This window comes from Budorcas taxicolor, chromosome 10 (genome assembly GCF_023091745.1).
Source record: "Budorcas taxicolor isolate Tak-1 chromosome 10, Takin1.1, whole genome shotgun sequence".
Taxonomy (NCBI): Eukaryota; Metazoa; Chordata; class Mammalia; order Artiodactyla; family Bovidae; genus Budorcas; species Budorcas taxicolor.
Window position 1 is genome coordinate 65,878,749 of NC_068919.1, and position 26,424 is coordinate 65,905,172.

Below are 26,424 nucleotides of genomic sequence, written 5' to 3' on the forward strand. Positions count from 1 at the left end.
TAAGCTAAAGCTTACTTCTAGGGGATGGAAGCAACATGCAAGTATTGTATAGCTGGAGTTGGCTACATTTCCTTGTTAGCTACAGCACAATACATTCAAATCCTGAAGTTCTTAACTCACGTTTTATTAGAAACATCTGTCTCAATCTCTTGGAGTTTTTTTTTAAAGTATACTCTATTTTTCTGGTTTTCAGCTTCACTTTGCCTTCATTGTACAAAGTTGTTTGTAAAAAGGCTCTTTTGAGACTATTTTTAGAAATTAAACAGTAAAGAGAAATCCTAAATAGCACTTGTAATATCACTTAAATACAATTTTGGATCTTCTTAGTACAAGAAAATGAACTGCAGGATAAGAAATGACAATAAATTGGTATCTTATAATCCACAGAGTTTTAAAGCATCTAAAGTATTTTAACTGCCACAAATGCTAAATACACTGTGGCTTACATTAAAAACTAGAAATTTTACAACTTGTTCCATGAAATACTTACGAAGAAAAACTTTAATCTGTTTCCCCCATTTCAAGTTATAGGGTGTTCTCAAGGTGAATTTGGGTAACTTACTCACTTTCCAAATTTTCTCATTTTTGAAAAATGGGGATTCAGTACCTCACATGGTTGTTCTGAGGACTGAATGAGATAATATGTGATAGGAACCTAGAACCATGTCCAGCCCATAATAATTGTTCAGTACGTATTAGCTCCCCCTTGTCTGCTCTGCCATCTGTCAAGTCAAGATTCCCAAGGTACTTTCCATAAAGGCTGGTACAAAAGTGCCTACCTCTTAACGACCCTGCAGGGACGTAACAGCACTATTTTATACATGATGAAACTGAAGCTGAGTTAATTAAACTTGACCTGAAGTTTCATAGTATGTCACATGACTGGTTTTGAGCTCAGATGTGTCAAGCACCAAAACTGCATACAAAAGAACACTATACTGCTTAGCACCAAAGAACACTATATTGTTTCTTTTCTTCTTAGTTCTGCAGAATTTATTTTATCCTTCTAGATATGACCATTTCCAAATCTGAAATCTGAAGCCTTAATTTCCTCCTTTATAAAACAGAAATATTGCCTATATGTTACGGTCATTGTGAAATTTAAAAATATATGTGTTGCATACTTAACAGGTTAACAATTGGAAATGGTATTTAATGTCTACATCTGTTAAACTCTTAGTCATAACACATTAAAGAAATACCTGTTTCCAGGAATATTTGAAATCAAAGTCTTATCAACATGTTCACTTTTGGCACCCTGAGGACCAGGATTCTCTGGTGATGTAGTTTGTCTTAGAAGGCCCATCTCAGCCCTGGTCTCAGACACAGTTTTGCTGACAGACTGAGGTGTTTTAAGTCTTTGAGAAACACATTCAGAAGAAAGTCCTAGAAGATGAAAGAAATCATCTCAATACCAAAAAGCTCTTTCATTCATTTTTCACTATAGTTAGAGAGACAGTGCCAATTCTTCCTATTCCCCTAACAACTAGCTTCTTTCTCCTATAAAAAATAATGTTTGTTAATGCCTGAGACTTTCAGTTAAAGATGATACTGAACACACAAACTAAAGGCTTCCTCTTAACATTTCACTACTATAAACAGTAAAGAGATAATCTTAAAAGGGAGAAGACTACAAGGACAAAGCATCCTCTTTTTTTAACGTCAGTGACTTTTAAAATTTGGAATATAATTTTCAAGGACAGGCGAAACAAAGAGACAACAAAACTCAGGAAATTTTGGAAGTGCAATATAGATGGGTGAGTAGTGCATTTCCTAGTAAACCTGAGAAAATAAATCCTAAGCCACCAGTCAGGAAAGATGTGAATCAGCCCAGTTTATACCACAGTACTCCTCAAAGAGAATTGGTGGCGTCAAGAATCGCTAGGAGCACAGGTAATAACAGGAAGATTGGTTCAAAGTCAGTTTAAAAAACAATTAAGAGTCCAGACACCTTTCCTCATTATGCACAGCTGGGCAGCTGTAAACAATCCCCTCCCACCATGAAGATTAAAAAAAAAACTAGAGGCTTATTTCCCCTAAAAAGTTGAAATAGAGGGTCTCTGGTTTAGGGGATACAATTCAAAGATGAGTACTATGTGGAAAAGGGGGGATGAAATGAGTATTTTTAAAACTGTTGATACACTCAGTTTCCCTCCCTCCATGTAGCTCCTGAAAGACTGGCAGCCAGAATTATACCCTCCAGACAGCAGATTGGAAAGATCTCTGGAGAACCTGACTGCTGCTGCTGCTAAGTCGCTTCAGTCATGTCTGACTCTGTACGACCCAATGGGAGCCCATCAGGCTCCACCGTCCCTGGGATTCTCCAGACAAGAACACTGGAGCGGGTGGCCATTTCCTTCTCCAATGCATGAAAGTGAAAAGTGAAAGTGAGTCGCTCAGACTCTCAGCAACCCCATGAGAATCTGACTAGCCCATGAGAAAAGACTTAAATACAGCATAACAATGCAGCTAAATCATCCCCATAACAATGCAGCTAAATCATCCCACAGTAAAAACCCTACCACCCATGTGCTGCCATGCAGAGCCCTGCTCATTGCTGTGAGCAGGCAGTGAACTGCCATTAGATACCCAAGGGAAGCCTCTGATACAAGAGACAGAAACCAAAACCAAACAGATAAGAGTATTTTGGAACAAATATTGACTCTCCAGGAGAAGAATACATAAAAGTTATCATTAATGTCTGCAGAAAGATAAGACAACGCACTTAAGAAACAAGTACAGGATATTATAAAATGGAACATCCAAAGAATGAGAGAGAGCTCTTAGGAATTAAAAACATCGTCAACAGGAAAGTTGAAGAAATTCAGGAAGTAGAAGAAAATGACAAGTACAGGAAAGAATGATAGCCTATTACCAGGAGAAAGACATGTGCTTCTGGAAGAAAGATCAGAGAGAACCAAGGAAAGTAGATCAAAGAAATAATTCAAGAAAAAAATCTACACTTTATTTAGAAAAGGCCATAAATAATACCCAAAGATTCCTCTAAGCACTGGAAGTGGTGATCTTGAGGACATAACAAATAGGGGCTTCTTGGGGGACTTCTGTTTTATAACAAACCTCATATAACCTATGTGTTCTATAATTAAAACTCAATTTCAAAAAGATAAATTTTGGTCAAAAACCTTGATCTCTCTAGTCATAAGTGCCAAGATGGGACATGAAAAAACATACAGCAGTGAACCCACAGTCCTGCAAACTACTAGGATCCTTGGAAAGTAAGTAGCAAGGAGCCGTGTCATTAGCAGTGAGGCAATTCCTGGGCATCCAGGGAGCATAGCTGCTTAGAATAAAGGAAACACATCAAAACCACACACTAGGTGTGATACCTAAATTGATTGGGAGGTTATAAAATACTTGGTGATAAATTTACATTTTAAAGTAAATATTAGATAGCAGCTCAAATTTATTGTCAGAAATCTTCCTAGTGGACACAGTTAGATAATAGAAAAAAAAAATCCCTTCTGCTAATTAGTACTTAAAGAAGACTTGGTCTGCTTCTCCTTGGAAATAAACATCTAGCATTAACAGAAATGTCTACCAAGATTTAAGGAACAGATTACTTCAACTATGACCTCTCATTTATGGCTTATATTTAATTTCAATCTAAGTAAATAAATTCAGTCTAATAAAGATTGCCTATGAAAAACACAACCAGAGTTAGAAAATCATAAGAAAGAATGACTTCCTCAAGTATTAAGAGATGGTTACCTGGCAGTATTTTAAAATCAGGGAATAGGTACTTTCATTACATTTCAAAAACACTGGAGGAAAATTTTCACTCCAAATGAAAACGAAACCAAACTTATCTTCCATAAGCTATTTCTCAGAAATCACAGTGAAAACACATAAATCTTCACATGAAAACTGTTTTTCAACTCTTACGCAAGCGTCCATCCAACCAAAGTATTTCCCTTAAGTAGTCTCAGCAGAAAAAACTAACCTGAGAATGATTTAATGGGACTTTCAATTCTGAAAAATCCAGCATCAAACACTATTTTATCCACTTCCTTTGGCATTACAGAGGCTGCTGCCTCAGCCTGTTCCTCCTGCTTAATTCTCTCTCTCATTGCATTTTTTATGGCAGTGAGGCGATTTCTAGCAGCAATTCTTCCGTCATCCTGTTTGGGTTTACTTGCTATACCCGAGACAACTTTTTTCTGTGAAGAGAAATTATAACATTTATTAAAGCTACTCATTATCATCTAAAGAATCTGCCTGCAATGCAGAAGGATCCAGGTTCGACCCCTGGGTTGGGAATATCTTCTGGAGAAAGGAATGGCTACCCACTCCAGTATTCTTGCTTGGAGAATTCAATGAACAGAGGAGCCTGGCGGGCTACAGTCCATGGGGTCACAAAAAGTTGGACATGGCTGAGCGATTAATACTTTCACACATTATCATTTTATAAGAAAAACAAATAAAGCATATGTAAAATACTTAGCATGTTCAATATATACTTATCAAGCTCCTAGTATGTGCTAAAATGCTGGGGCCAAAAGTTAAAGGACCAAGTTCCTGCTCTCAAGGAGGTCTCAGCCTCATGGTGGAAGAGCTAGATAAAGACACTGAGAAGAATAAATGTCATGTTCAAACTAAATTCAGAGGGCTGAATTTATGAATTAATCAACCTTCAGAGGCACCAAGAAAAGCTTCCAGGAAGTCACACCTAAGCTGAAATCAGAGATAGGTGAGCTACAAGATGGGGTAAGGAAAGGGCTAGGCAGAGAGAACAGCATGTTTGCAAAACCAGAAGTGAAAAAGCACAGAGGAGTTGGCATGAGGTGAGCACAGCTAATCAGAATCCTTCACATGTGGCCATTTACACAGAGGACAAAAGAATAGAGATTACCTATGATTTTTAAGCAGGAGGTTAGCATTACCGAATTTGCCTTTTAGAAAGGTCACTCACTCTGTCCAGCCTGGAGAACGGGCTGGAGGGTGACAAGCCAGTTAGGAAGGAGACTTCCGCAGTGACACTGGGAAAAGATGCTGGTAGTTGAGGTTAAGGAGGGGGAAAAATGGAAAAAAGTAAACAGATTCAAGAGATGTTTAAGAGGAAGAATTGAGAGGACTTAGCAATCTTTTAGACATGCAAGGGTAAAATGGTGAAAAACAGAACGGATCACAGAAGATAACCAGGTTTCCATCTTGGGCCCCTGGAGGGATGGTACCACCATTCTCTCGAACAGGGAAACATCAATGTGTGTGCAGATGATTTCAGTTTGGGATAAATAGCTTATATATATCTTGATACTTAAAGTATTACTGTGTCAGCAGTAAGTGTGGTTTGAAATATAGATTTGGGAATCATTGCAGGGTGGGTACAACTGCACATGAAGAAAGTGGAAGGAGGGAAGAGAGCTGAAGTAGAAACTTGAATATCACAAACACTTAAGGGACAAGTGGAAACAGAAACTTGCAAACATGACCGAAGAATGGATATAGAGGTAGGAGGAAGATCAGTAGAATATAATTTCAAGAAAGAGGAAGTAGACTGTATTTAATTATGCAGAGGGACTAGATTTTGTAATTAACTGTCTATTAACTGTGGAACTAGTGGGTCAATAACCTTGGTTATAACTGTTCTAGAGGCCTGGAGAGGGTGAAGCTGAATGGCAGTGAGTTGGAGAGGTAAATGGGAATCAAAATAGTAAAGACAGAGTATAGAGAACTTTGTGACTGGGAAGAAAGAAATGGGAATGAGAAAAGGAAGGTACAGATAACTAGAGGGAGATGTGGACCTCATAGGTTTAGTTGTTTTTGTTTTTTCTAATGTAAACAAAGATAAGACACTTAAATATATCTAAAAACAGATGGAAAAAGGAGGGAAAGGTAGAAAACAAGGCTAAGTGATGGAATGAGAAGTCAATAAATAGGAATCAGAAGGGAACGGTGTCAAAATATAGGTAAAACATAAATCTTATTTGTTCCATAGCTTAACAATAGCTTATAAATAAAGTAGGAGGAGAGAGACACCTGGTGATAAAATGCAGAATTACAAGTCTCTGCCATATTGCTACAGCCATTATTTGCATCACTGATGATATTGATGTTTCCAGGACTAAGTACTCAATAAGAAATATCTATAGTAGCTTCAAAATGTTCAAGTATCCTTCACTGTTTAGTATATTTAAAACTCATTTGTTTAATTTTGTCAGTGTCCTTAGAGTCCTTGTTATAACAATTAGCAAAATAATTTTATTAAATCTTTCTTTAATACTCTAACATCTTAAATTCCTAAGGAGTCAAAACAGTTTTTTATCTGGATTACACAGCATAATAAAGTACCAATCTGGAAGCCTAATTTTATAACCACAGGCATTTTTCTAAAATCTAAAAGGAAAACTGGATGTTTGAAAAGTGCTCATCTGAACCAGTGAGTTTAAAACATTACTGGAAGGCCTCCCTGGGGCTTAGTGGTGAAGAGTCCGCCTGCCAACGGAGGAGACACAGGTTTGACCTCTGATCTGGGAAGATCCCACGTGCCATGGAGCAACTGTGCTTGTGCGCCGCAACTACTGAGCCTGTGCTCTGGAGCCTGGAAGCCACCTCTGTTGAGACCATGTGCCACAACTACGGAAGCCCACCCACATGCCCTAGAGGCTGTGCTCTGCAACAAGAGAAACCAGCAGCCTGCAACTGGAGTATTGCCCCACTCGCCACAACTAGAGAAAAGTTCACAAAGCCATGAAGACCCCATACAGCCAAATAAATAAACAAACATTATTAGGGGGAAAAAATCTACAAATATATAACATTGGAATCTATCATGATAGCCAGCAGCCTGCAACTGGAGTAGTGCCCCCAACTCGCCACAACTAGAGAAAAGTTCACAAAGCCATGAAGACCCCATACAGCCAAATAAACAAACAAACATTATTAGGGGAAAAAATCTACAAATATATAACATTGGAATCTATCATGATAGCCAGCAGCCTGCAACTGGAGTAGTGCCCCCAACTCGCCACAACTAGAGAAAAGTTCACAAAGCCATGAAGACCCCATACAGCCAAATAAATAAATAAACATTATTAGGGGAAAAAATTTACAAATATGTAACACTGGAATCTATCATGATAAAGTGAGTTTCACAGAGAAAAGTAATAGGAAATTTTACGAAATAAAGTGTAGGGAAGAAGACAGATATTCTAAAGAGTCATTGTTCCTCTTGTCTATTTAAAATTCTTTCATTTTGAAATGTATCACTCAAAAGAGACACACAATCCACTGTACTGGATAAAAGCAGGGATTCTGGAATGTGCAAGTCTGGCCTGAAACCTAGCTCCACCTGGGGCATGTAACTTAATCTATTCTGGGCCTCACATCCCAGATAACAGTACTACCTCAATAGGATTGTTGAGGATTAAATGAGTTAAAACATGTTAAGTACTTGGAACACCTGGCACATACTAAGCGTTATATAAATTATTTACTTCTACTATATATAAACACAATTTGAAGAATAAAACAAACACACACATATGTGCTACTGAGTACCTCAGAAGCTCCTGGGGTGCCCCAATGCCATCACAGCCCCTATCATTCCTCCCTCCAGAAATAATCATCCTGAATTTCGTGTTGTTCATTTCCTTATTCTTTCTTTAAAGACAATCAGGATATGAAACTTATTTTATAAAATGATAAAAAAATCTGAAGCTAAATGTTTTTGAAGCTGGAAAATAAAAATTCTTTAGAGTAGATGAGTCTATATTAGAAACCCACAGACTTACCCGAAAAACTTTTTTGCTTGTATTGTTATTGTTTTGCCATCCAGATTCCTCAAGTTTGGTCAGATTGCTGAATTTTTGATTTACGTCTTCTATCTGTTAATAAATAAAGCACAAGTTTATCAGATCAATTTAAAAAACCACATTAAAATGACAAACTAATAAACTGAAGCTTAAAAAAAATTGAGAATGGCAACATAAATTAGACTAAATCATTTTCAGTTCAGTATTCAAGTAAAAAACTCTTATGGTAAAATTGTTGATTGTTATTTTTTGTCTTCTAAACCTCCAAAATCTACATAATGGATGTCATATATGAATAACTCTCCTAAATTATTTTTGATCACTAAAATGCTAAGAGAGATATCCTAAATGTTTTTGTTTCCTAAATTACACAATGTGAACACAACCATTCTCTCTCTTTTTTACAGTTTATTTACCCATTCTCTTACTGAAGGACATCTTGGCTGCTTCCAAGTTTTGGCAATTATGAATAAAGACGTTATAAACATCTGTGTACACATTTTTGTGTGCACGTTTTAGATTATATGATAAGAGCATATCTAGCTCTGTGAGAAACTGACAAACTGTCTTCCAAAGTGGCTGTACCATTTTGCATTCCCACCAGCAATGAATTAGAGTTCCTGATGCCTGCCATGCTCACCAGCATTTGGTGAAGTCAGTGGTTTGGATTTTTGCCATTCTAATAGGCATGCAGTGGCATCTCATTCTAGTTTTAATTGGCAATTCCTTAGTGATCTATGATGTTGAGCTTTATCTCTTCAAATGCTTACTTGCCATCTGTATATCTTCTTTGGCAAGGTGTCTGCTCAGGTCTTTTCTCCACTTAAAAACCACTTTAAAGGTGGTTTTAAGGATTCTTTGTATATTTTGATGCAGATATGTCTGTATCAAATATCAGATATATCATTTGCAAACATTTTTCTTCTAGTCTGTGGTTTGCCTTCTCACAATCTCACTTTAAAAAATTCAAAGTAATATCCCCATCCTTTTGATATTTCCAATCTCTTCCAAAGAGGTACTCACTGTCAACAGTTTGGTAAATTTGCTTCAAGTGCCCTTACTATGTATTTATATTTATAAATATTCTCAACCTCTCTCTCTCAAAAAAAAATTTAAATGTCAAAATGACTCAGGATTACCTTTATGATTACTGATTTTCAACAAGGTGCCACTGCAGTTCAATAAGGAAAAGACAGTCTTTTCAAGAAACAGTACTGGGAAAATTTTATATCCTCAAGAAAACAGATGAATTTAGACTTTTGCCTACACTATACACACACCAAAAATTCCAAATGGCTCACAGACCTAGCTGTAAGAGCTAAAACTATAGCACTTTTAGAAAAAACCTAACAGAAAATCTTTGTGATTTGTGGTTAAGCAAAAAGAGTTCTTAGATATGATCACAAAAAGAAAAAAAATTGATAAATTGAACTTCATCAAAATTTAAAATATCTACACTTCAAAAGAAATTATTTAGAAAATTACAAGACAAGCCACAAATTGGGAGAAAATATTTGCAAAGAATACTTCTGATAAAGGACTTGTGTCCATGATACATTGAAAACACTTACCACTCCATAATAAAGACAAACCAATGTAAAAATGGGCAAAATATTTCACTAGATATTTTACCCCAAAAAATATGAACAGCTAATAAGCACATGAAAAGATGCTTAACATCATTATCATTAGGGAAACACAAACCAAAACTATTGTATAACGAGATACTTCTCACCCACTAGGATGGTTATTCTAAAAACGACAGACAATAACAAGTATGAATACGGTAAAAAAGGAATACACCAACTGTTGGTAAGAAAAATGCTGTAATCACTTTGGGAAATAGTTTGGCAGTTTCTTTAGAAGTTAAACATAAATTTACTGTATGATCCAGCAATATTCCACATATCTACCCGAGAGAAATAAAAACATAAATCCACACAATATATGAATATTCATAGATGACTTCATAATCACCAAAGAGTGGAAACAATCTAAACATACATCAGTTGGTTAAAGTTCAGATACAATCTACAACATGGATGAACCTCAAAAACATCATGCTAAGTGAAAAAAGTCACATACAAAAGACCACATACTGTATTAGTCTACTTAATATGAAATGTTCACAAAAGGCAAATCTACAAAGACAGCAAGATCAGTGGTTGCTTGGGGACTAGGAGTGGGAGTGCGGACTGATTTGCAGATAGGCAAAGAGGACCTTTTTGTGGTGATAAAAGTTTTCTTGGGAATTCCCTGGTGGTCCAATGGTTAGGACCCAGTGCTTTCACTGCTGGGGTCTCGGTTCAATCCCTGTACAGGGGTCTAAGATCCCTCATGCTGAGTGGTGAGGCCAAATAAAAAACGTTTAAATAACAAAAATGTTCTAAATTTGGATCATGGTGATGGCTGTACAACTCTGTAAATTTATTGAAAATCATTGAACAGAACACTTGAAATGGGCTAATTTTATGATATGTAGATCATACTTCAATACAACTCTTAAAAAAAAAAAAAAGGTCCCAACAGCCAATTTGTTGAAGAGGCTCCCAATGACCAAAGCTGAGAAATGAGCATCAATACAGATGGTAACTATAAACAATGAAAACACATCCAATATCTTTAAATCTATAAATTAATAACAACACTAGGAAACACAAAATTAATTGATCACCATTGAAGTATACTAGCTGTAGTCCATGGGGTCACTAAGAGTCGGACACGACTGAGCGACTTCACTTTCACTTTTCACTTTCGTGCATTGGAGAAGGAAATGGCACCCCACTCCAGTGTTCTTGCCTGGAGAATCCCAGGGACGGGGGAGCCTGGTGGGCTGCCGTCTGTGGGGTCGCACAGAGTCGGACATGACTGAAGCGATTTAGCAGCAGCAGCAGCGAACCAACTCATCAATGTGAAAATTGTCAGATATATAAAAACTGGTCACAAAGTAATGCTTACAGTATGATTACATAAACACTATTCACAGGACTCCCCTGGCAGTCCAAAGGTTAGGACTTCGCCTTCCAATGCAGGGGGTGCGGGTTTGATCCCTGGTCTGGGAGCTTAGATCCCACATACCTCGCAGCCAAAAAACCAAAACATAAAACAGAAGCAATACTGTAATAAATTCAAAAAAAGACTTTAAAAATGGCCCACATTAAAAAAAAAAGAACAAAACACTAGTCATATCTGAGTCATACAGTTATTAAGACAATTATGTTCCTTTACTCATTTTTTTCTCTAGACTTGTGTTTTAATATTTTATTTATTTATTTGGCCGCACTGCATCTCAGTTGCAGCACACAGGATCTTCGCTGCAGCAAGCAGATCTTTAGCTGTGGCACGAGGGATGCAGCTCCCCAACCGGGCACAGAACCTGGGCCCCCTGCCTTGGGAGCGCAGAGTCCCAGCCACTGGACCACCAGGGAAGTCCTCTTGTTTTGCTTTTTACTTGCTTAGTTGTTCATGTATGATATCTATCACTCACTCATTCTAAACTCTGCAGAGTAAGTATAAATCTCCTCTTAATGCAATTTTTAAAACAAATCAGGTATTTTACTCAGTTTCACTTTCCAGAATTAGGTCTGGAGGAGCCCGAGGCCCCCTGCTCTGCTTGGAACATTCTTGGCTCCCCCCGGCCTCAATTCTCTTGGTCTCTTTCTGGGGATCAAATTCATCTTCTCCCCCATTCTTGGTTCATTCCCTCATTTTTGTGAGATACTTTCTCATTTAGCTTCCTGAAAGAGTGCTTCGGAGGTAGTATCTGAGACTGTTGTGCTTGGAGAATGCCCATCCACTTGATTGGTTGGCTACAGAACTCCAGGTTGGAAAATTATTTCCCTTAGAATTTTGAGGGCATTGTTTTCCCAGTTTTAAATGTTGCAGTTGAGAAATTCAAGGCTATTCTGATCTTTGACCCTTTATATGAAACTTGTTTTCTCTCTGGAAGCTTCTAGAGTTTTCTCTTCATCATAAGAGTTATACAGGTACTTAATGAAGTGTGCTGGTGTGGATCTATTCTGATTCACAGTGCTGGGCACTCAATAGGCACCTTCAATCTGGAATTCATGTCCTCCAGTTCTGGGGAAATTTTTAAACCACTTCATTGATTTCCCATTTTTTCTGTACTATTTTTCTGGAATCCCTATTATTTGGATACTATACCTCCTAGATTGGTCCACTTCCTCCATCCAAATACCTTTCTTATGTTTTTCTTGGCTTCCTTCTTTCAGGTTTGAGGCTTTCTTGAAATGTCTCTCCCTGGTGGCTCAGAGGGTAAAGCATCTGTCTACAATGCGGGAGACCTGGGTTCAATCCCTGGGTCGGGAAGATCCCCTGAAGAAGGAAATGGCAACCCACTCCAGTACTATTGCCTGGAGAATCCCATGGACAGAGGAGCCTGGTAGGCTACAGTCCATGGGGTCACAAAGAGTCGGACACGACTGAGCGACTTCACTTTCACTTTCTTTCTTATAGGTTCTTGAAATGGCTTTTTATATACTTATCACTAAAACATGCCCAAGAAGCTGGAAACTGTCATCTCCTCCCATGCCTTTACTAATCTTCCTAGTGATTCCCTCTCTCATAGCACTTTTTACATTAGATTGGAATTTCTCTGGGGCAGAAAATGTGCCTTATTTTATCAACTCCTAGTACAATGTCTAGCACACACAGGAACTCAGTAACTGCTAGATGAACTCAACTACTAAAGAACAGATTTCATTTTCTCACATGTAGAAGCATTACAGATTATTCAACAGTTGAATATAACTCAATTTCCAACCCAAATAGAAAACACTGATTATATGGGGAGAAGAAACCGGTCATCACATTTTGACAGCACTTTATAGTTTACAAAGGTACTAACATCTCATTTATTAGGTTGGTGCAAAAGTGTGACTTCAGACTGTGAATTTTAAATCATTATAACTAGCTTAAACACATCTTTCAAAATAGGAACCACTACAATCAACACATTTTTGCCAACAAGAAATGTTTGCTTATTCCTGTAGCATAAAAATATGTGCTTTGGGATTCGATGAACCCTTGGAAAGCATTTTCTGCATCCTGATGATTGTGGAAGCATTTCCCCTGCAAAAAGTTGTCAAGATGCTTGAAGAAGTAGTAGTTGGTCAGCAAGAGGTTGGGTGAATATGCTTGTTGTTCAGTTGCTAGGTCATGTCCCACTCTTTGCATCCCCATGGACTGCAGAACACCAGGCTTCCCTGTCCTTCACCATCTCTCTGAGCTTGCTCAAATTAATGTCCATTGAGTCGGTGATGCCATCCAACCATCTTATCCTCTAGTCTCCCCTTCTCCTCCCTTCAATCTTCAATCTTTCCCAGCATCAGGTTTGTTTCTATCAAGTCAGCTCTTCAGCCACCTTTCTAATAAGGTGGCCAAAGTATTGGAGTTTCAGCTTCAGCATCAGTCCTTCCAATGAATATTCAGTGTTGATTTCCTTTAGAATTGACTGGTTTGATCTCCTTGCTGTTCAAGGGATTCTCAAAAGTCTTCCTTAGTACAATTTGAAATTCTTCAACATTTAGCCTTCTTTATGGTTCAACTCTCACATCCATAGATGACTACTGAAGTCAGGCAAATATGGTGGATGAAGCAAAATTCCATAGCCCAATTTGTTCAACTTTTGAAGCACTGGTTGTGCAATGTATGGTCGGGCATTGTTGTGGAGAACTGGGCCCTTTCTGTTGACCCATGACAGCTGCAGGCATTGCAGTTTTTGGTGCATCTCATCAATTTGCTGAGCATACTTCTCAGATGTAATGGTTTTGCCAGGATTCAAATAGCTGTAGTGGATCAGACCAGCAGCAGACCACCAAACAGTGACCATGTGCGAGTTTGGCTTTGGGAAGTGCTTTGGAACTTCTTGGTCCAAATACTGAGCTGGTCAACACTAGTTGCATAAAATCCACTTTTGGTTGCATGTCACAGTCTGGTTGAGAAATGGTTCATCATTGCATAGAATTCTAAGAGAAGACAACACTTAAACATGGTGATATTTTTGATTTGTGGTCAGCTATTGAGGTACCCACTTGTTGAGCTTTTTCACCTTTCCAATGTGCTTCAAATGCCAAACAACCATAGAACAGTCATCACTGAGTTCTTCAGCAACTTCTCCTGTAGTTTTAAGAGAATCAGCTTTGAAGATTGCTCTCATTTGAGTCTTGTCAACTTCCAACAGCTAGCTACTGTGCTCCTCATCTTCAAGCCTGTCTCCTTTGCAAAACTTCTTGAACCACCACCGCACTGTACATTCATTAGCAGTTCCTGAGACCAAATGCATTGATGATGTTGCGAGTTGTCTCCACTGCTTTACAACCCATTTTGAATTTGAATAAAAAAGAAATCGCTCAAATTCACCTTTTGTCAAACATCATCTCCATAGTCCGAAATAAATATAAAATAAACAGCAAGTAATAAGTCAGCAAAAAACATAAAGTGAGAAATGTGCATTAAAAATGATGTATAACTTAACCATATTTATTAAGAATGTAGTCCGATATCAAACAGCAAATTTCAACAACGGAAAAACGACAATTATGTTTACAGCAACCCAATAATATTACAGGTACGTAAGAAGCTACTTTTCTTTTTCCTTAACTTGATTTATTTTTGGCTGTGCTGGATCCTCATTGCCACACAGGTTTTTCTCTACTTGTGGCAAGCAGAGGCTACTCTCTAGTTGTGGTGTGCAGGCTTCTCATTGCAGTGGCTTCTCTTGTTGAGGTTCATGGGCTCTAAGGCAGAAGGGCTTCAGAAGTTTGGGCATGTGGGTTCAGTAGTCGGGGCTCCCAGGCTCTAGAGCACAGGCTCAATAGTTGTGGCACATGGGCTTAGTTGCTCCAAGGTGTGTGGGATCTTCCCAGATCAGGGACTGAGTCCATGTCTCCTGCACTGGCAGGTGGATACTTAACCACTGAGCCACCAGGTTAGTCCCAGAAGCTACTACTAACCCTTTTATATTACTGTTAGGGGCTTCTCCAGTGGCTCAGTGGTAAAAAATCTGCCTGCAATGCAGGAGCTGTAAGAGACTTGGGTTTGATTCTTGGGTCAAGAAGATCCTCGAGAGGAGGAAATGGCAACCCACTGCAGTACTCTTGCCTGGGAAATACCATGGACAGAGGAGCCTGGCAGGCTGCAGTCCATGGGGTTGCAAAGAATCAGACACGACTTAGCAACTGAACACATATTACTGTTAACTCATTAAAAAAAGACTCAAAGTTAATATATTCAAAATACTTGACCACATACCTGAAAACTAACCATATCCCAAAATCCATCCAGATCTGTACAGGTAGTCTCCTTTTCACCTCGTTTATATTCACAGTTGTCCACCAGTCCTTCAAACTGTTTAAACCTTTCTTTCATAAGGAGTCTTGTTTGACCAACTGCTGTGCGAATAAGATCTTTAGCTAGAGGAAATACAAGGTTTTTAAAAGTTAAAGGACAAAACAAGATCTTTATTGCAATTCAACCAGCTGATAAGGTGACCTCATTCCAAACATCCTAGAGTTATAGAATCAAATTCTTACTTTATAGCAAAACAAAAAATATCTACTACAAAACTTTGTCATACAAATATAGAGCATTTACTATCTGTTTCAATTCCTGCTAAAAATTAGCAATATACATGCTCATCCTCAACAGCTACACAGCAAAGCATTCTATCTCTCCTTGTATTGTATAAAAACTCAACCTTAAACAACTTACTATACATCAATATCTAAGGACTTTGAGCTGGCAGCACACAAATGACTTTTTTTTTTCTAAACAGCTTTCCTGAATAGGCAAGATTATAGAATTTTTCATAAAATTTGATCCATATTGATTTGAGTAATCTTCATTCAGAAAACATTTTTGTATAATTAAGCAATATCAGACATAGTTGTCATTCATGGAATCATAGTAAAAAAAATTTAATAATAAAATTGGCAAATGTCTAACTCTCAGGAATGATAGTCAATATTCTAAATACTTACATCTTTTAAGTTAGGTACCATTTTAGCACAGAGATATTAGTGAACATATATGTCATATGGAAAATTCTTGCTATTTTGAATAACAATGAAACTATAAAGTTGGACAACACTAGATTTTTATGTTTCAGGTAAATGCAACCATATTAAAATAAACAAAGCTAAGACATTAAAAAATAAAAGTGTTCCCTCACCATCATCTGGAATGTCCAAGTCAAGTTTCCTGTCCCACTCAAGGCAGTGTGAAGTTAACTTCTCAGTTTCTGACCGGAGAGTATTTCTACAATGAAGACATACATTAGCACTATGACACTTACACAACACTGATTTCCCAGAGCTGATGCTGAGCTGTTTTATGAACTGCGATATACTAAAATCCATGAATACATATTGATATTCCATGTCCATCCTTATACACCTAAAACTTAAGTGGATGGTTAATGCTAAGAGCCCATTTTTCAAGCTAATATTTCCAGTTATTTCTGTTCTTATTTTTCAAACGTTGAGCAGAAAGAATCAGACATTCCTTAGTTCTGCTCTTAGTTATTTTCCATGGAACTATGACCAACCCAATTGCCAAGAGTGAGTAAGATGAAGCTAAAAACTGTAAGTCTCAAATTACAGTGATAAGGGCTTACAGATTTTACTTGGCTTTGCTTATCCAAAGACAGCGGCATTTTCAAGTGGGGTCAATTTTTCCTACCAGGTAGCATTTGGCACTCTCTAGAATCATTTTTGATTATCATGAAATAGAGGAGTGCTGCTGGCCAGGGATGCTACGAAACAACCTATAATGCAGAAGACCCCACAACAGGAATTATGCAGCCTAAAATGTCAACAGCGCCAAGGTTAAGAAACCCTGGCTTAAGGTAAATTTAGTATGTTTCTTTACAAAAACATCTGAGCAGGAAAACTGAGGACAGTTTTTCTTAGAAGACAAATTTAGCTGTTTAAATCAATGGCAACAGAGAATAGCTTAATAAATGAGAAAGGAGACCTGACTTAGATCTGACATTATTTAATTGGATAAATTGCTTATCATCTCAATGTCTCAGCTGAACAATATAGTAGACTAGTTAACCTCTAAAAGACCTTACAATACCAAAACATTATACATAAAAAAAGATACTCATTCATGAGAGGAAGAATGACTATTAAAACAAGAGTAAAGGGAATTGCCTGGCGTCTCAGTGCTCAAGACTCTGATGGTTTGATCCCTGGTCAGGGAACTAAGATCTCATGCCAAAAAAAGGAAAAATAAATAAAAAATAAATAAAACTAGAGTAAGATAATATTTTTATTTATTTGATTGGTAAAGTTCAAAAATTGTTAATATTGTATTGGAAATGGTATGGGAATTTTCTTGCTATATTCATTCAAAAATTGTAGGATATAATAATTTTCTGTATGATGTGGAATATAAAGGCCTTTCTCAAAATGCACACCTCTGATATGTTTCCAAGGCATTTAGGTGACATGTTGAAGTTCCCCAAATAGGAACTTAATTTTCAATTCAGAGTTAGAGAAACATAATCCTATCTCAAGAGTTGACGGGCCACTGAGCCTCCTATTCTTTTTTTTTTTTTTTTAAATAAACTTTAATTTGGTTCTTTGGGGGGTGGGGAGGTATGAGAAAATAGGAACTCCCATACCATGCTGGAAGGGATGCAAACTGAGGTCCTCATATATTTGCACATGAGAGAACTGAAATGTATGTTGTTCTTTGCAGCCTTGATTATAATAGTATAGATTGAACCCAATGCAAATAATCAGCAACAGGGACTTATTCAGTAAATTATGGTATATCCATATTATTGGATACTATGCGGCCTTTAGGAAACACACACTCAAAATAACATGAGAAAGCTCTTTAAGTACTAAAATGGAATGTCTGTTACAGTTAACATTATATGAAACAAAATAGCATGCTATTGTTTATATTAAAAAAAAGAAAAAATATGTTTGTTATTCTACATATGCATTATCTAACTCTGGAAGTATTCACAAGAAATGAATAACACTTGCCTCTGTGGAAGGTTCGAACTATCCTCCCTGTGAGACAGATTTGGGAAAAAGACTTCTCACTTGTATCTTTTACTACCTTTTGAATTGGGAACTAGTTAGTGAAAAAAAAATTATTAAAATTTAAAAGATAAATGAAAATCACCAGAATTCAGTTTCTCCCAATTCATCTATTACATTCAGGCTAAAAATAGTTAATCTTGGTTTTAATTGTCTACACATGAATACAAAATTCTTATACTAGGAACAAATGGACAAACCTGAAATACGGCACATCATGTTGTGGCTGAGATAACTGGTCTTCATTTACTTCAAGTGATGGGACTTCTTTTACTGAAAGGCCATTTGAATTTTCATTAGTAGTTCCATTTTTATTTGAGATATGTTCTATAGATTAAAGGAAACATTACATATAAATTTCAAAGCAGCCACTCACAAAATGATGTCCCCCACAAGACAAATCTGTTCAAATCTTCCAATTTTTTCAATATGAATTTTCAAATTTTATCTCTGACTTAAAGATTCCATTCACCACATATCTCTAAAGTGCCTCCCAATATTCATCTCTTCAAAGTTACATTTATTTCTCAGTCCGTACTCCTCATTCCAACTCTCTCTCTCTCCAGCTACTTTTCCCCATGTCTTCACATCTTTCCTGACCCTGATATCACATTCCTGAGCTATATGTTGAAAAGGGCCTAATAAACCTGATAAATCACAATTCAGAAAAGCAAGTAAAAAATTAATTAAAATTCAATACCTTTATTCCAAACTGTTAAAGAACCCAAAGGACACTGTGATTTACTTGAATCTTGAGGTACTGTTTTGGCAGAGAAAGTTTTACATTTTTGTGCCAAGATTTCTTTTGTTGCTTCAGTCTTATCACTAAAAACAATAGTAAAAATATACCTCTTAAAACATAAGCCTCATATGAAGGATTTCAAAATGATGTTGCTTTTTAAAAATCTGGGATTAAATAGAAACATGTTTCTAATTTTTTAAAATGTGTCTTTTCTGAACACATTTAAACACCTATAGTGGGAATGTCTGTCTTTACTAATTATGAGATCCAAAGATTACAAAGATCTCTTCATGGAACATAAGCACTCTATAGTCTCACATGCTGCTGAGCAGTTTCTAGTAAATTTGCTACCAGCCAGTCTTTGCAAAACAACCATGCTGTTTCTATTAAAGATTCCAACTGATTTTCCCTCACTTTGCAAGTTAATTATTTTTGTCTTTAGAAGTAATTTTTCTAAAGTAACACTCAGCAAAAAGACAAAAAACCCCACCATTTCTGAGCTATAGTATTAGTTTCTTTCTTCTAAAAATTTATTTCTAAGTCTTTATAAAAAGATCACCTATTAAAAGCAAAAAAACCCCACAAAGAGTACCATGAAAATACAGATAAAAACAATGTATAGAAAATAGTAAAACTGTGTAGTACATTACTGTACCCTTCTGAAGAATTTTTTTTAAATACCAAATTTTCATGATTTATAATTAACATAATTTACTCACTAAACATTAACCTTTAAAAAGCACAGGACAAATCTAAGAAAGGTGATTGTTAACCATCTTAGCAAAGAATTCATTATTAACTTTAAATTCTTACACTTCTGTGTTTAATGGGGTCCAGGTATAACTGGGTGTCAAGAAAGCACTGGCACTTCTGGGAGTCATAGGTGTTACTTGATAGGTCTTCAGACCATCTAGTGGCTGAAATATAAAATCTTTAGGTGCAAAGGAATTCTTCCCTTTCATTTTTGCACTGTTTGTCTTAGATACATTTTCCATTCTTGATAAGACTCCATCTGGATTCATTCCATTTGTTGCACTGGTTTGTGAATCCAAAGTATTTCCTTCATTATCAACTTTAAAAGAAATGACCTGGATGGAAGGAAACAGAAAAGAGTGAGAATTTCTCTCCTGAGTATATAGTCAAGCCAATTTTTACAGGTCTGAAAATATTAGAGTTGAGATATGTGTCCCATGAATATAATTTAAGAAAGAAAAATAAATACAGTTAAATGTAAATATGAAATCAGTAGACCAGCTAACTAAACCATTGTTATGATCCAGAGAGAGAGAACCAATCCTCATTAAAAAGACTAAATAATAGGTTTTAGGTATTACAGCAAATTAAAATACGTGAAAATTAAGGTGGAAGACTTACCCAACTAACAAATACCCATCTTTTTATTTAAATTATGTGGATAATTACAATGATTTGAGAATCAGAAATCCAGTGTTTAATGGACGACTATTATTGTCAAGTAACAAATCCTCTTTTACAATAAACTTGATTATAAATAAACTTACTGACTGACTAATGAGAAAAATATTTTTCAATGTGACGCAGTGAGATTAACCAAATATAATGTGAAGCTTATTATTTTCTTTGTCAATTTAATTATTTGGTTTTTGTAAAAAAAAACCTGATGCTAGTTTTAGGCATGAAACAATGATTTGATATTTGTATGTATTGCAAAGTGATCTAGACAATAAGTCTATCAACATCTGTCACCACACAGTTACAATTTCTTTTATGTTGAGAATCTTATGACCTAAATCCTGTTAGCAACTTTCAAATATACAACACAGTATAACCATAGTTACCATGTTGTTTATTACATCCCCAGACCATAGTTTGTAACTGGAAGTTTGTAACTTTTGACAACCTTTACACATTTCACCCACCCATACAAGCAAAATTTTTAGAGGATTTTATTCTGATTTTTAATTTTCAGTTAAAAATCTAGCCACATTTTTTTTTAATTTTTAAATTTTTAACTGGAGTATAATTACTTTATAACGTTGTATCAGTTTCTGCTGTACAACATAGCTACATTTCTTATACTTCGGTATAACTTTCTTTTTTAAGGTTAAGGAATTATAGCATTGATTATAAACCAAGGCATTGGGGCCTCAAAATGGTGACTCTTTTCTGAAGACCCTATAAGGTACTATGCTAGACACTGTCAGAAACATTAGAGTACTTAGTTCTTAAAACTACTCTTATGTTGGAGATGGGAAAACAAATTCATAACTTGCCCAAGGTTATATAGCTAATAGGACAATATTCAGACTCAGGCCTAACTGAATCCAGAGTCAATACATTTCACCCTACTCCACCCTCTCTCAGCTAGTTCCCACCTGAAGGTTTCTGTCAGCTGCGTTTCTGTCACTTTTCTCTATTTCCTGTTAACCAAATTACGCTTTCTCTAACTATAAAACTCTGAGGATAAGACATCTGAAAAACAACAAGTAAAGCCTCCTGATGCTCCTTTATGGTTAAGGAGGTTTTAAGACACATGGTGAGTCAACTTCTTGAAGCAGTTCTATATGCTTAATTTCCATTTTATGAAAGTAGCAATGAGATTTTCAAAGTATCTAGAGATAAACAGATGTTTATACTCTACCTTGTCAGGTTTTGTTCCTATCTTTTTGGCAGGTTTTCCTTGATTTGGTGCCTTTCTGTCTGCTTCATTATCTAAATTAAAAGTGAAATAAGACACCCATTTTGACTAGATAAAAAAATGCTGCATTAAAAGTACAAGTTAAAAAAAAAACTAGGTAATTTGGGAAAGGAAAAAAGGCTTAATAGAAATGTACAGCTTAAAGGACATTATGATTAAAAATCATATTAGAAAACAGGATAGAAACAGATGAAATTTCCTGTTTCAAGTATAGGCCATCTGTTTTCAAAACCAAACAAAACAAAAGGTGTTAAGATATTTTACCTTTTGCTTCTAAATATAAAATACATATTTATTATAGAAAATTAGAAAAAATTATAAAAAGCACAAAACTAAAAATTTTTCTAAAGTTTACATTACTCAGTGGTAATCACTATTGACACTTAAGAATATGTTTTTAAAAGTTCACATACATATTTCATTATAGAATTTCGATCATACTGTTCAGGGTTTTACCTGTTTCTCTTTGCCCACTTAATATCATTAACCATATCATTAAGTGTTTTTTCACACCTTGTTCTTACATGATTACACTTCAATCCACCAAATGGATGGACTATTATTGGGGCTATTAATTTTTTACTTTGAATCACTGCTTACACCAATTCAGCATTTCAACATTTGAGCACCCACTGTGTGCTAACACAGTATCAGGGCACAAAACCTGCTTTCAGGAGTTAGAATCTCCCATTTCCTCCTGTCCTACTCAAAGAAGTGTAAGGATCTTAAAAACTGAACACAAAAACCCTCAAGGATCAAAACATAATCCTAGTTCAGTCACTGATCAATAAATTGTTCTTACCATTAATAGCCCTTGTCTCTGGCTTTCTTGCTGCTGTAGACGGGATTTCCTTGACAATCTGCTTTGCTGCTTGAGTAGATGATCGAGTGAGTCTCACTGGCAGCATTACAGGTTGTACAGCTGCAGGGGGAAAAAAAAAAACGAATCCTTTTGGTGGTTTTAAATTATTGTGGCAATATCAGAACTTACAAAAATTGCTAATACTTCTACCTTTTTTCTCTTTGTCCAACACTTTCTTCTCAGAAGTCTGTCTTTGACCAGGTCGGATTGCTCGAACATCAATCCCATTATCACTCTATTTAAAAGATAAGGTATTAATTAGGTGATTTAATTGCATAATGAACCAAACCACCACATTTTTAAGGTGTAAACTGACATCTCATTTGAAATCTGATACTGTAAAGGAACCAGCAAAAAACCCACTACCCTAAATGAGATGAAGAAACAAGTTTTCCATTACATAAATTTCCTAACAAACCTTTCCAGAATCCCAGAATTTAGAAAAACTATTAAAAAAATAACTGACTATAATCTTCTGAGACTCCTTAAATGCAACAAGTATCTTTTTATTTAGAAAATTCCTCTCCTGGAAGAAAGCTCTTCCCCACAACTCACTCTTCTACTTCTTGAAAGACTGCATTTAAACTGCCACCAACTCAGTGAGGCATGATCAAAAGTCTACCCTATACCTACTTCAAAACTCTCCAGCTCTGTTCTTTCTTCTCTTTCATCTCCCCCATAATACTTTTGACCATCTGACACACTACATGGTTCTTTTTTGTTTTAACACTATCTCTTACGTAAAGTCCTTGAAAACAGGAAATTTTGTTTGTTTTATTCACTATTATATCCTAGAGCCTAGAAGAACATGACAGTCACTCAAATTCAGTAACTACCTGAAGCAGCTTCCTCACCTGACAAAGCACACTCTTTTTCTCCCTGCCCACTTGACTTTAGTAATCCTCCTAGCAGCTTCATCCAAAACAGTGTTTTGAAGACCCATAAATTTATAAAACTCACCCTGTGCGCTTTCTATTTCTATCTGCGCTTCATGGTGACATGGGATACATAATAAAAGCCCAGTAAATAAACAAAAAAGAATGTGTCAGAGTTTAGTATAGATCTCTTAAAGGATGTCTGTGCAAAGTATTTTAAGGGACTGCTTCCTTGGCATATAGCCAAATCTGCTCTGTCACCATATAGCAGCATCTATTTTGGTACTATTAACTCTGGTAAAATAATCACTATTGCTTAAAGCTGACATTAAATTAAAAATAAATTTACTTACTCAGAAAAAAAAGTACAATTTGTCATTTTAGTAACACTGACCTACTAAACTACCAACTATACCTTAGTCAGCTCCATTTGGTTTCTGGCCTTTGACCTTGTAATCCGTACAGAAGATGGAACATCCTTAAAACAGTCAAAAGAAGATAAAGTTTAAAAAATATATTAAATAAACTGCAAAATTTATTTCCATAAAGCTCCCATTTTATATATTTATTTTTGAGTGGCTGCATAGCATGCCATGTGGGATCTTAGTTCCCTGACCAGGGGTCAAACCCTCACCTCCTGAAATGGAAGCTCAGAGTCTTAATCCCTGGACTCCCAGGGAAGTCCAAAGTTCTCATTTTAAAGTTATAAATAAAAAATATTTATATTTTAAATTTATATATTTATATTAATCATTTACAGCTAAAAGATACTTGCTAACTTACTATTTTCTTTTTTTTTTTTTTAACTTTTGTGGGTTTTTTGGCCATGCTGCACAGCTTGCAGGAACTTAGCTCCCTGAAAAGGGATTGTACCCCAGCTCCAGCAGTGAAAGCACTGAGTTCTAACCACTGGACTGCCAGGGAACTCCTTAAATTACTGTTTGTTTTTTTTTTTCTGGTTCTGGTTTGATTTAAAATATGTTTAATTTAATAGCTTCAAAACTTACTCATATTATTCAATAAGGAAAGAGAAGAAATTTCAAAGCATATTTTCCAAGTTATTAGGATCCTCATTAGTATGATTAGCTGGACATATTTGGAATGGGGTAGATGAACAAACTGGGAAGATTCCCTGGAGTAGAAAATGGCAACCTGCTCCAGTGTTCTTGTCTGGAAAATTCCATGGATAGAGTAGCCGGGAGGATGACAATCCATGGGGTCACAAAGAGTCATACATAGCTGAGCGACTGAGCACACAGATGAACAAACTTGAGTATTAGAATTTTTTTTCTTGTTTATGAAAAGATACTGTACAGCTTACTTCCCTAGCTTTGACAATTTGCCTTCAAATCTCATGATTACACAGCTGTTCACTGTCAGTAAGAAAATGGAGACCTGATCAAAAAATGTGGGAAAAATTGAGGAGAAAGACTGATTAAAAAATTATAAGATATTTATCAACTCTATAAAATTTCTTAAGAAGCATAATCAGACTTCTCTAGATGAGAAGTCATTTTTCTTCGCCAAATCTCAATGAAAACCTAGTGCTAAAGAAATTAGGCTTTTCTTAACAGTACTTAAAAGGATTAAAATTCAGCAATGGCTATTACCTAAATAAAATGAAGAACAATTATTGACTCCTCACTGAATCATACTATTTAACACAATGATGGGTCTCTTGTTCCTCTTACACATATTTCTTATCATATTTTAAAAGTTGTTTATGGTGTAGACCAATGAATGGCATCCTATATATTTTTGAAAAGATAGCTTAAATCTAATCCCTTCCAAGATGTCTTCTCTGATGTTCCTCCAATGCAAACAGTCTCTCCTTCCTCTAATATATAGAATGTATTTATCTATATCTTTCCACTTGAACTATATTCTATTAGTTTTGGTCTCTTCTACATTATCCTAAGATCATACAGAGTAAATAATCAAAGATCTGTCAAATGAATTATTGAGATTCATGAGGCCTAAAAAAGCAGTATCTTGGGGCTTTATATTATCAATTCTTACTTAAATCAGGAATGAGTATATATAGTCAATGAGTTCATTTATATGTATCTTTAAATTGTAAACCACCAATGACTGCCTAATTTACAGTCCAACTGATCTGTTCAAATTTCAACTTTTTTTTTTAGGTTTTAAATTTACTTTTTAATTGGAGGAAATTGATTTAAAATGTTGTTGGTGTCTGCCATACAACAATCCTAATTATATATACACACATACATGTATCTCTTCTCCCTCGTGAGCCTCCCTTCTCTGCCCCCATGCCACTCCCTCTAGGTCGTCACAGTGCCTGGCTGGGCTCCCTGGGTTATACAGCAACTCCCCACCAGCTATCTGTTTCACACGTGACAGTGTATATACGCCAATGCTACTTTCTCAGTTCATCCCACCCTCTCCTTCCCCTGCTGTGTCCGCAAGTCTGTTCTCTACATCTGCGTCTCCAATCCTTCCCAGCAAACAGGTTCATCAGTACCATTTTTCTAGATTCCATAGAAATGCATTAATTTATTTGTTTTCTCTTTCCGACTTACTTCATTCTGTATAATAGGCTCTTGTTACCTCACTACCACTGACTCAAATCCACCCCTTTTTATGGCTGAGTAATATTTCATTGTATATACCTGTACCACATTTTCTTTATCCATTCATCTGTCAACAGACATCTAAGTTACTTCGTGGCTATTGTAAATAGTGCTGCAATGAACGCTGGGGTATATGTCAAACTTCATCCTTGACTTACTCATCATTCTCTTTACATTACCCCTCCCTTTAGCATTTATTCTCTTGCCATTTGATCAGTCCTTTTCAACATATCGCTGCCCACTTGAAGCTGTTCTCTAGACCTCACTCAGATAATTGTACATATTCTTACTGGAGTGGTTACATTTAGTCCTACAACTTAAACTCCTAATATTACATCCTAAATCCACATTTTAGCATGAATCTCTAGCCTGATTTCCAAATAGGATTTTTTTAAAGGTTATTAATATTCACCCACTTAACGCTTATTCCTTTTCTTGCCTTCCTCATCTCTTTTAGCAGTAGCAAAGTTTGTAATATTATTTTTTTCCCATACATTCTTTCTTTAAAATTTATTTTTAATCAGAAGGTAACTGCTTTACATTGTTGTGTTGGTTTCTGCCACACATGAATCAACTATATGTATATGCATATCCCCTTCCTCATAAAGCCTCCCTCCCACCCCACTCTCCCGTCTAGCCTCTAGTTTATCACAAAGCACCAGGCTGAGCTCCCTGTGTTACACAGCAACCTCCTACTAGCTACCTGCTTTATACATGGTAATGTATATATTTCAATGCTCCTCTCTCAATTCATCCCCCCCTTTTCTTCCCCTGCTGTGTCTACAGTCTGTTCTCTGCATCTGCATCTCTATCCCTGCCC

The 26,424-nt window shown here is 36.2% G+C and overlaps 1 protein-coding gene across 1 annotated transcript in view; it reads right to left on the reverse strand.

Moving 5' to 3' along the window:
* DLGAP5 (DLG associated protein 5) overlaps positions 1 to 26,424 on the reverse strand; it is a 39,540-nt gene that overhangs the window by 4,928 nt on the left and 8,188 nt on the right. Inside the window, exons 3-14 of the mRNA XM_052647121.1 lie at positions 23,423 to 23,485; positions 22,283 to 22,367; positions 22,073 to 22,192; positions 21,214 to 21,284; positions 19,407 to 19,681; positions 18,552 to 18,676; positions 18,052 to 18,178; positions 15,964 to 16,049; positions 15,045 to 15,205; positions 7,752 to 7,844; positions 3,962 to 4,178; positions 1,203 to 1,386 (exon numbers count right to left, since the gene is read on the reverse strand). Coding sequence (XP_052503081.1) covers positions 1,203 to 1,386; positions 3,962 to 4,178; positions 7,752 to 7,844; positions 15,045 to 15,205; positions 15,964 to 16,049; positions 18,052 to 18,178; positions 18,552 to 18,676; positions 19,407 to 19,681; positions 21,214 to 21,284; positions 22,073 to 22,192; positions 22,283 to 22,367; positions 23,423 to 23,485 — 1,607 coding nt within the window. The remainder of the gene's footprint in view (positions 1 to 1,202; positions 1,387 to 3,961; positions 4,179 to 7,751; positions 7,845 to 15,044; positions 15,206 to 15,963; positions 16,050 to 18,051; positions 18,179 to 18,551; positions 18,677 to 19,406; positions 19,682 to 21,213; positions 21,285 to 22,072; positions 22,193 to 22,282; positions 22,368 to 23,422; positions 23,486 to 26,424) is intronic.